Source organism: Vigna umbellata, chromosome 10 (assembly GCF_029865625.1).
Source record: "Vigna umbellata cultivar VRB3 chromosome 10, Vumbellata_1.0, whole genome shotgun sequence".
NCBI classification, from domain to species: Eukaryota; Viridiplantae; Streptophyta; class Magnoliopsida; order Fabales; family Fabaceae; genus Vigna; species Vigna umbellata.
Genome location: NC_142174.1, coordinates 13,141,309 through 13,153,428, shown reverse-complemented (window position 1 = coordinate 13,153,428; position 12,120 = coordinate 13,141,309). Strand labels below are relative to the sequence as shown.

The 12,120-nt window shown below is 32.2% G+C and overlaps 1 protein-coding gene across 1 annotated transcript; it reads right to left on the bottom strand.

Moving 5' to 3' along the window:
• Positions 1-6,504: 6,504 nt before the first annotated feature.
• On the bottom strand, positions 6,505-11,105 carry LOC124823492 (uncharacterized). Its single transcript, XM_047295698.2, has 2 exons — positions 8,293-11,105; positions 6,505-7,692 (listed from the first exon to the last, which is right to left on the bottom strand). The coding sequence occupies exons 1-2, from the start codon at positions 10,862-10,864 to the stop codon at positions 7,247-7,249; spliced, it is 3,018 nt and encodes a 1,005-aa protein (XP_047151654.1). The 5' UTR covers positions 10,865-11,105; the 3' UTR covers positions 6,505-7,246.
• Positions 11,106-12,120: the final 1,015 nt, after the last annotated feature.

Here is a 12,120-nt window from a genome sequence, read left to right as displayed (position 1 = left end):
ATGAATGTTCAAAAACTCTCTGCCTACAACTTAGGAAAGGAAACATGGGCCTTACAATTACATGGACTCATAGAACAATGATGTTGGGCCATGATACTGGGCTTCTCACCATGGCTTTAGATACAACAAAATTCACACACTGAATGAAATTAAACCCTCTCCCGTGTTGAACGCAAGGTAAAAAGAAAAATTAAAAGAACATACTAAGTGGTTGAATAAAATATTCTTAAATTTTAATAAATTTAAATTTCTATTTGTTATGACTTTTTTTATTTTTATGATATCAATCATATAATTTTTAAAAGGGAAAACAATCTCAATTGAAGCATGTTATTATTAAATTGATTTTTTCCTCAATTAGCATGAAGAACGTAGTTTAAAGAATGAATTTCATTTTTAAATGTTAATGAGAAAATTAAATGAAGTTAACCAAATCACACGAATAAACAAGCCTAAGAACATAGATAATTAGTTGTCTTCCTTCGTCTGTGAATTTGACAGGGTTCGTATTTCTCAACAACTTTGTCTCCCCCAGACACTATGAGTACATGTTTATTTTAGGATATTGATAACACATGGATTACATAATTATTTTTAATTGAGAATCGTATGAGAATATATTAAAAGTTATAGAAAGAAGCGTTTTTTTTACGTATTTTAATTAGCAAACATTTAATTTTTTATCAGCATTTCAACGTTATTGATTAAATGTTTTATTTTATTACTGCGATACTAATATCGCTGCAATCTGGACATGAAATGACAAATGAACATGTAATTTCAGTTTTTTTTTGTCAAACATCGATCCTAACCATTGGTCAAAATCTCCTATTTTTGTCTCTGTTACGTCTATGTGGTGCCAGAAAAGCGTAGGGCAGTGGGAACAGCCCAAAGAACTTAAATTGGGGGACCTGTCCTACATACAGATGCATTATAGGGATAACAAAAGATCACGTGCCGTGGATATCAGTTAAAATAATCTTACGATAACTTACTTTTTAATATTTTAATAAAAAAATATATTAGATAATGGAACACTTTCATGATCGTCATCAATGTAATTACCAGTAAACGTCAGCGTTTTTTAAAATAAGAGTGATTTATATAAATATAAATAAGTAAAATAATAAAAATAATTATATTTGACAACATATTTTTTACAACATTTTAAAACTATCTACGTGTCATTCTTTTATTGGTTTATGTTGATATTTATGATTTACGTGTCATTTTTTTATTAGTCTATATTGATATTTATGATTAATATTATTGGTTGTGAAGTAATTTTAGACCAAAACGACACATAAATGATATTAAAATGTTGTCAAAGTATCATTATCCAAATAATAATAACCAAACTAATGGTTAAAGAAAAATTAAATGATAAATATTTAATTAAAAAATATTAAAACTTTAAATATAACAAAAAAATATGTTAAGAATCTAAAAATAACTAAATGTTAAAATTATCTAAAACTTAATAAAAATCCCTTCTTATTATCTTTCAGATATTTACTAAATAAATTAACTGAATGTTTTCTGTGATTAGTTAGCATATTAGCTAATATCATTTAAAAATAATTCTTTTACACATACAATAGGGGCATAGCATCACTCGAGCCGGGTGCTCTCAAACTTTTCAAGTATTATAATAAAAAATTATGAAAAATAAACAGGTAGATTTTTTTTTATATAAAATATATGTTTAACATTCATAAATAGTAAAATGTAAAATTGAATATAATAAAAAATAAAATTATTAAGATATATTTTTTCTATTTTCTTTTTCTTCTCCTTTTAAGTTGGCTTTTATGTTTGTCTTTCACACTCACATACGTTATTTTTTTATTACGAGGAAAAAAAGAAATTTAAATATACACTTATTATTTTACTTTCATTTCTTATATCATATTCTTAAAAAAAAAATAATAATTTTTCTTTGTTTTCCTTGACAGTGAAATATTATTTTTATAATATAGCGTTTTTTTTTCATCTCATAAGTTTATTATATAATAACGTTTGAATGAATATAGTAGGAAAATTTAATTATTAAGTATTTTTCTATTTTATTTTTTATAATTTATTTTTTAAAACTTTAACCTTTTAAAATAAAATAACTAAATTTATTTTTTTTAAATGATAAAAGAAACGTTATAAGTGAATATTAAAACAAAAGAACCTCAATTTCTTCATCTATGAAATAAGATATTAATGATTCAATTATTTAATTAGAGAATATTTAATAATAATATGTGGAGTTTCATATAAATTTTTTATAGAACGTAATACAAAAAAATATCTTTAAGTATGGAATCTAATTAATCAAAGTGATGAATTAGAAAAAAATATTTAAAATATATTATATACAATTTAAATATATAAATTTTAAATATATTATTTTAATACCTTTAAAATTATTGATCAAGTTCTTACAAATAAAAATGTAATCTTAAAATGCTATCTAAATATAATTATATAATAATATATAAGTATAATAAAATCAGTCTTTTGAAAAAGTAATTTTAAATAAGTTACACTGCAAAATATAAATTTAAATAAAATTATTTTTTCAAATCAATTTTAATTTCATAATATGGACCAAAAAATGCAAATTTTATGGAATTAAATTATAAAAAAATTATTTGTTAATGATTTTTTTATCAATAATTTTACTTTAATTATTTCATTATAAAAAGTACATAAATAAAATTTAGTGATGAATAAATTATTATAATATTTATTTCTCAAATAAATGAGTAATTAAAATGTTTATACTTGTCATATAATAAATATCCTTGTTTTATGTAGGATCTATCATGGATTTACGTGGAGGTATTTACTTTTGAGTTTTTTTTGTTGTAGTCCAAATACAAACATCAACGTCAGCAACATTTTTTTAGTTTTTCACATTTCTTTTTACTTTAAATATTATCTTTATATAATATTCTTCAATGAAAAAAGTATTCTTTAATGTAACGGAAAAAACAAGAAATAATATTTGTATTTTATTTAATAGGATTTGAAAATGAAAAATACATTACTAAAATAAATAAATAAAAAAAAATCACATTTTAAAGTATACTATGAAATATACATAGCTATGATAATTACGTCCAGACTATAAGTTAGTGGTAAAATTTAATATTTTTTTAAGACTACCTAACATTATATAATTGGTATTTTAATGTGATACACATTACTCATGAAAATAAAGACATACTAAATGAATGTAGTAGTTTAGTGGCAATTATTAACATAATAAGTTTATTAGTACTATTTAAGTGAGTATTTATAACTACCAACAAGTTTTTGATAAAAAAGTATATAATGAATGGTTATTTGTGAGGGTAATATATATCTGAATTAAAAAGATTCAGTTGCCATTTTTAGTACTTGATAAAGTAATTAAAAGATAAAAATATATGAGCCAATATTTGAGAAAAACATTATATTTGATCCTTGAATGTATGAGATGCAGAAGAAAGAGAGAAGAAGAGATGTGAGAAACATTATAATAACTACTGTGGTGTCTGCAATAATAAATGAAGTCAAAGAAGGTAATGAGATGGAACAATACTAAAAAGACAGATCTTGTGGGCAACCACACAACACAAATAATCAATCACTCCAGCTACTACTTCGACTTCTCATAATACATGTACTTTTCCCACCATAAAAACCAACTTTTTTTTAACCTTAATATAAATTTAAATCTTATATTAAGTAAAAATAAAAAAACTTGAACATCAAATAACATAAAAAATTTATAAAATTATTATTTTAAGATTTTAGATTAAAAATGATTTTATTATGTTTTATAATTTAGTTCTTATTTTATTCATATTATATTTTTTTCAGTGTAGTTAATTAAAATGTCTAAATGCAGAACTTTTGAATGATCACCGGCCATTTTTTTATCTAAGAAAAAATGTGAGATGTTTGACATGATATTTCCAAATGCAAACTGTCAAATAAGAATCTTTTAAGAATATTTAGAGGGAGAGCTTGGGCAAATATTCAAAACAAACAACTGCGAGAAAATGCAGAAAATAACACAATTTTCATTCATCTTGTTTTCTGACACACCTTTTTCCTAATACACTCACCATTAATCAAAATTATAAAAAATCATAATATTTTATCATTTCTTTTTATTCACAGCTTTTCACTGAATATGTATTTTAAAAATGTTAAATTTAGGTATAAGGAGATACCAACAACATATATGGAGTGAATTTAATTGTTTTTATCTGATTTCTGGTTGCATAAATGCAGAACGTAAAAATAACTAAAATTGTATATTTTAAGAGTTAGATAATTAAATCATCAATTTAAAAATAAGCAATAAAATTTAGAAAAAATAAAAGAAAAATATTTTTCCCTCAAAAATTGATTGAAATTATTCACGTCGTAGGGCACTGTGCATGTCGTAGCAATCCCTATCCTGTATGAGTTTTGATAGATTTTTGGGTAAAGTTGTTTGTCGTTTTGGGAGAGATTCATCTTTCTTTAACCATTCATCTTTTTCCTTCGTTTCTCAATTTCAGTACTTTCAAATAATTTGAACTTGAAAGCCGCATTGAAGGGCTTTATCTTGTGTTCTATCGTGTTGGATTTATCTTGCACATAGTACCACACAAAAATTGATGTATAGATTTTGTCCCATGCTTATGGTGTCTCCGTTGTCCACAGCTTCTCTGGTTTCAATTCTCCAATCATACACCAATAATCACTACCAATTCAAGTTATATCTACTATTTTCTTTCCATGCACAATTAATGCTTTATTTTTTTTATAATTAATCTCCATTTTTTATTGATATCTTTAAATATTTATTCTTCATTTAAGTTATATTAAATTAGTTTGTTAAAGATTTTCTTAGAACTCAATTTTAGATAAATAAAGTTTATTCTTTTCCTTATCGTAGCTTTATATCATAGTATTTATGTCATTTAATGTAGGAATATCGTTTCCGGGACTATAACATATGCGTTTATAAATAGTGTCTCAAGAGTTGTGTTACACATTAATCTCATTTACGCACATATGTTATTGTGTGAGTTGTCCACATTTGTGTTTTTGTGATGTGCATAATTTATTTCATCTGTTTAAAAACTAAATTATTAGTTATTTAAAATAATTATTAGTTATATATACACACACATGTAAATAGAAATCATGTGTAATATCAATTTCAATATATTTATTAATATGATTTAAGTTAATTATTTTGTGGAGGCTATTTCTTAACAAAAAGAAAAAACAATATATATTTTTAAATGATGTTGTATTTATTAGCCCACTTTTCAATATTTTTTTTTTATGTTCTTCTTAGTATTTAGACACTGTTTACAAACTTACTTACAAATATTTCAAACAGGTAAATGGTACGTTACATTCAATGATATGAATAGTACAATGTAAAACCAAGATGAGAAAAACTTACACTCTGCATAGCCAAAAAAACGGATTTAGAGGAGTCGCTTTAACCAACTACTTAAATAAAAAATTCTATCAACAAAATTTGTAAGCAAATCCAATTTAACAAATTAAAGAGCGTATTATTTCAAATCTTCATTTAGTTTAACACTAAATAATAACTTATTCCTACAAAATAAATTTTAAAACTAAGATTATTAGGTTAAAAAAAAATAAGGTAGCATAAATTAAATTTCAACTTAGGAGCTTTGTTGAAAAATAATAGCCATGTAGTCTATCAAAATAGCATATAAATCATTCCATGTTTGCATGTTTAAGGAATCATTTGATTATTTTCTTTTTCAGAAAATTAATTGAATTGAATATTTTTTTTCCAACGACCTGATTGACTGTTGCTCTTTTTTTTTGTTTTATTTCTTGTAAAGGTGTGGAATGATAAGATTATTTACCCGTCAGAAAATAAAATATTTGAATAGAAAATGTCACCTTTTTTTTTATCATTTATTTATTTATCTTGTGTCAATGAGATCCTCTACCAGCCATTTGAATTTTTGATAATTTTTTCATTCACAAACTACTTAATAATATCTTTTCTGGGACCACATGAATGTTCAGTTAGACCTAACCAAAGAACCTCATCCTTAGTACAACCGTGAGCCTCTTCCCACCATCGTGGTTCTGGATTCAGAATGAAAAAACATTTTATTTATAAGGGGACCCTCGTCTCTCTCGCTCTCTGGTCCAGAAAAAAGTAGTTTAATATAATAAGTCTTAATGGAAATTTGAAGGAGATATAATACAATGCACGAATTTTTCACACATAGCACACATTCACTTTATTTGTGCCAAAATAGCATACTGTTGTGTAGTGTTACTCTCGAAAAAGTATGCCAATGTAAAGTTTCTTGCATGAGTCTTCAGAGAAATTGTGGCACGACAGATTCTTATGGTTGCTAGCAAGGCATCCCTAGCAAAGGTTTATGTGAATCTCCAACGAGACAAATAACTGGTCAATCTTACTAAATAAATTACTACACTTTATTGTAGGAGGTGAAATATGACAACTCGACGCATAAAAATACTAATATTTAATTGAGTATCACGTGGTAAACCTTCGCCTAGCTCTTTCTGCAAGGTGAAACTAAAATTCAATGGCTACAATTCTCTTGGGATTATATCAGGGCCAGCTACCATGTTTCAAGCAGTGTGGTCCGTTTCCTGAATGATTGAACGTTTACGCTAAAGATAATATACATATAAATTGATCACAAGACTTATCTTTTTTAGTTATCCCCAACCTACCTCTTACGTTATTTAAACGGGGAAATTCTTCTATCCTTTTTGTCTTCTGGGAAAATGAAAAAGCTAAAGCTAAAACACGTATTATGATTCACTCCGATTTTCTCGAAACATGTTAACTTCTTCAAATAAGCTAATCCAAAACCTGATTGATAGACTCACAGTCACAGCTCAGGCTCACAATTCATACTGAGGCAATTCTCTCAGGATTCACCACTGTTTCAATACCCCAACCAGTTTGCATCGTTGTGTCCCTTTCACACTCCCTATTATTGATCCCCTCAATGAACAGGGTAATCCCTTGAACCCTCCCCAGCGTACGCCAGCACAACGACGGCTGTAACAAAGATTAAAAGCAGTACTGCATGATGAGGACAATGACTTTATAAGAAAATACCCCCACCAATCCTACTGTACAAAAACCTTTAAAAAACCCAGACACTAACAGAAAGTAAACGAATAAGCTATCACAAACCAAGGGAACCATAATTAAACACTAAATAGAATTTCAGATGCTAAGAAGATCGGCTGGTGGAGATTGAGAAGGATTCTGATGATCTTTAGAGGCTGTGGATGGAGATTCTAAAGCATTGGATGATGTCAGAGAGGATTCTGTTAAGTCCTCCTGTTTAGAACCAGGTGGCTTTGGAAGCTCTGTTAGCATTTGGACTACTTCACGCATAGTTGGTCTCTCTACAGCCTGTTCTTCAACACATAACATGGCTACATAGAAAACATGCATCACTTCGTGGAGGGGAACCGAGGAAAGCCTAGGATCAAGAACTTTAAGAACTTCTTCCTTGCTAGAGTCCGTCATTTTCCTTGTCCATTGCACAATGTCTACACCGTCACCAAATTCCCCAACAGGTTTCCTGCCAGTTACAAGTTCTAAAAGAACCACGCCAAAACTGTACACGTCGCTTTTCTCATCAACTTTCAATGTGTAGGCATACTCTGCAATCAAACATCAATAAGGAATCATGAACTGAAATGAAGCAGGCTAATTAATAAACTATAAGTACCAACCAAACATGAAACAGGTATCATAAGCAAAATAAAGCAGGCCACATTGATTAGAAACCAAGTAAAAGAAAGGCAGTACGTGAAAATTTGTATATAGTTCTATAAATCTGGTATTTTGCCCATAACCATCAGTTTTCTGTTGCGAATGATTCCAACCTATGACTACAGTGTTATCTACTTCATAGGTGTGGAGAGCGGGCTATGGAAAACAATCAAATTCAAACCAAGCAGAGCTACCTACCATTTACTTTCAGCACTTTGGCTTATAAATAAATAGACTAAATAAATAAGCACACCAATCAAGTGATCATTTAGGTATGATAGAAAATCAAAGTGAAGAAAAACCACGCGGCAATGTTAATTAATTTAGGCGCATCACCTGAATATCAACAGTCAACACCTAAACATGATGATAGTCAGTGAGTCAAATTCTCAACAATAATTGAAAGTACAAACAGTAATGATCGGGCGGGAAAACATGTTGCCACATTTATGTAGTAATGCATTAATTATGACAAAATTGAACAGTACCCGGAGCTATGTATCCATATGAACCAGCAATAGCAGACATGCATTCAGATGTTCCAGAATCTTGCAGGAACTTGGCTAGCCCAAAATCAGCAACATGGGCTTCATGATTAGAATCAAGAAGGATGTTGTTTGACTTCACATCACGGTGAACAATGAGCGGAGAACAATCATGGTGCAGATAGCAAAGCCCTTTGGCAGCTTCCACGGCAATTTTATACCTTATGTCCCAATACAAATGACCTCCCTTCTTTCCATGAAGAACCTCACCCAAGCTTCCATTGGGCATGTACTCATAGACCAAAAGGTTAGTCTCGTGATTTGAACAGAAACCCAGCAGTCTAACAATGTGCCTGTGTCGGATTCGACCAAGTGTCTGAATCTCCGCATTGAACCCGTGGTCGTGGGAAGAGCCTCTACTCATAGCGGGAAGCCTTTTCACGGCAACATGATCCCCGTTAGGCATAGCCCCTTTGTAGACAATGCCTGCACCTCCTTTGCCTATAATATTATCCTCCTTCAAGCAATGCAAAACATCATCAACAGTGAAGTCCAAACGTTGGAATGCAGTCAACTTCCATGTACGAGCCTCACTGGCCTTCTTCAGTGATCGAGCCTTAAATATTGCCGCCACAGCAAAAGCAATGGAACATAAAAGCAAACCGACAACAAGTAGAAGCTTCAAGGAAGACGAGAGTCCTTTGGCATGAGGTTGATGTGCACCATTGGCAACCCCATCCTTGCAAGCACCTAAATAGGGACCACAGAGGTCAGGGTTTCCCAGGAAAGACGTGTAGTTGAAGTAGCTGAACTGACCGGTACCAGGCACCAAACCAGACAGATTGTTGTACGAAAAATCAACAGAAGTTAAGCTTTGCATCGAGGATATTGAAGAGGGAATGCTACCCACTAAATGATTACTTGAGAGATTAAGGTAATTCAAGATCCTCATTCCAGTAATCTCATTTGGGATCTCTCCGGAAAGCTCATTGCGGCTAAGGTCCAGAAAAGTCAACAACTTACACTGACTGATCTCAGGTGAAATAGGACCCGAGAACTTGTTGCCACTAAAATCAATCTTTGAGAGCTGTTGCAACTTCCCAATCTGAGGAGGTATCCGACCAGAAAACATGTTACCGTCAAGAAGGAGCTTCTGCACGCCGGAGAAGTTGCCAATAGAAGGAGGCAAAGACCCAGAAAGCTGATTGTTGGAGAGAGTTATCTGACCAAGATTAACAGCTACAGAGCCCGCCTCCGGAAACTCTCCGGATAGATAATTATCCTGAAGCTCAACCTGGGTCAGTTTGGGAAGTCCAAAAAGCCCTTTCGGAATGGACCCATTTAGAAAGTTCTCTCCCATTCGAATCCGAAGAAGGGATTCACAACTCCCAAGCGATTCCGGTATTGGACCGAACAAGAAATTCTCGAGAGTTATCAAAGTCCGAAGGGTGTTCCCAGAACAGAGATAAGGAGGCAAAGTCCCGGTTAATTTGTTAGAAGAAAGATCAACAACGTTCAGTCTCCCGTTCTTGCCTAAACCGTCAGGAATGCTACCTGTGAAGTTGTTTTCCCACAGTTGCACCACTTCCAGTGACGGAAGGTCCCCTATAAACTCCGGTATTGCTCCATGAAGCTTGTTCCTGAACAGGTTCAGCAGCGTAATATTCTTGAGCTCGCTGAAACTCGCCGGAATCTCGCCAGAGAGCATGTTGTTAGACAAATCCATCGATTTCAGGCTCTTCAGGTTCCCCAGCTCCGGCGCCAGAGGCCCTGTTAGCGCATTCACCTGAAGGAACAGCGTGTCCAGCTTCTGCAGCTTACCCAGCGCCGGTGTAATCTCGCCAGACAAACCACAGTACGCGGCGTCCAGCCTCACCAACTCTGACAAGTTCCCGATCTCCGGCGGAATGCTGTCCACGTAGGTGTTGTAGTAGCCGAGGTAGAGCTCCCGAAGGCTGGTCAGGTTCCCGATCTCCGGCGGTATTTTCCCGCCGAGCTCGTTGCCGGAGACAGCAAGGTACTCGAGGAGCGGCCACTGTCCGTACTCCGGAGGGATCCGGCCGGAGAAGAAGTTCCCGCCGAGATGCAAGTGGCGGAGGTTAAGCATCTGCGCGACGGCCAGAGGGAGTGCGCCGGTCATGTTGTTGTTGTAGAGGTCGAGGACCTCGAGGGTCTGGAGGCGCGAGAGCTCCGAGGGAAAAGTTTGGTTAAAGCCATTGTTGGAGAGGTTGAGGAGGCGGAGGGCAGAGAGGGAGGAGAGAGCCGGAGGGATGGGGCCGGAGAACTTATTTTCGGCGAGCGAGAGATTGGAGAGGAATGGGAGGTGAGCTATGTCGGCGGAGAGAGTCCCGGAGAGGTGGAGTCCGGTGAGGTTGAGAGCGACGACGTGGCGGTGCGAATCGCATGTGACGCCGAGCCAGGAACAGTAAGAGGTGGAGGCATTCCAGGAAGAGAGAACTGGTGGAGTGGCATCGGTGATGGCTGAACGAATAGAGCGAAGGGCATTGTACTCTGAGAATGGCAGCGAAAGGGTTTGATGAAGATGGAAAAACAGAAATAGAAAGAGAACACGCATTGGGGTATGGAAGAGAAGAGAAGAGAAGCGAAAAAGTGTAGAAGCTAGAAAGAGAAAGAGTGATATCCCCAAACTCAAACTCTTATCTTAAAGGAGAGGGAATTTTCTCAACATATGAATTCTGATTCAACTCTTTTTACCTTTTTCAAAATATAATTAACGGAGCTGCTGCTGCTGCTGCTGGTGGATCCACCTCCTCACCAACTCTATTCTTTTAATCAACCCATTATTCTAACCTTAACTTCTCATCTACTGTTCTTATACACTTGCAAGTATGGTCGCAAACTCACCAAAATACTTAGCTATGTGAATCAATACTAATGGGTGCCAGAGATTCCGGTTCTATTATTTTATCGTAAAATATTATTCTTATCTTCATCTCATGTTACTTATACTTATGTATTTAATTAATACAAGAATTTTCTCTTAATATCGTAACAAATTAGGACAACGTTTACTAGAATGAGTTCATTTATCAATCTTAAGATTGTATACATAGTTTCACAGTAAGCATGAAAATAAGGTAAAAAAAATTAACTTCGTATATAAAAGCAATTAATTTTGATAATGATGGTGGTGGTAAATAAAAATTAAGTTGATTTTGAACTCATGAGAATCGTAGATATTAGTTTAGAAATTAGTTTTATATTTGTGCAATATGTTTTTGGAGTATATATATGTGTGTGTGTGTAGATATGTAAATATATATGTATGTATGGATTTTGATTGGTAAGGTTGGGAAGGAATGGATTTATAACAATGATGACATATTTATAGTGAGAAGAAGATACAATAAAAATTTAGTAGAATGTATAAAATTAATGTTTTTTAATTGTAGAAACTTATGGTATAACTCATTTAGGAGTTTAGGATTTATTTATAAACTATTGATTTTTTAAATTTTGATTAAGTTAAAAAAATTTAGTATTGTTTTCGTTTATTCTATATGTGTTGGAATATATGACCTTGAGTTGTTGTCAAGTTTTCATTATTGAAAATTTTGGTGGAATTATGGCAAATTAAATATTTTTAATAAATTTGATTTGAAAGTTTTGAACCGGTTACTTTTAGTTTAAATAAGCTTCTGTGCAAGTTTACATGCAAAACCAGTTGTTCTGGCTGTTTTAAATGTAGGAAGAAGATTATAATTATTAAATATTAGTTTATTTGATTTGATTTATTTTTTATGCGATGGAACACATTATTATTTCAAATTGTGGCCGAGTTTCTAACATACAAAAATTTGGTAAAATTAG

Coding starts and splice junctions, on each gene's coding strand:
- LOC124823492 (XM_047295698.2), bottom strand. CDS start 10,864: ATGCGTGTTCTCTTTCTATTTCTGTTTTTCCATCTTCATCAAACCCTT. Junction 7,693..8,292: donor ATATGGATACATAGCTCCGG/GTACTGTTCAAT, acceptor GTTTGATTGCAG/AGTATGCCTACACATTGAAA.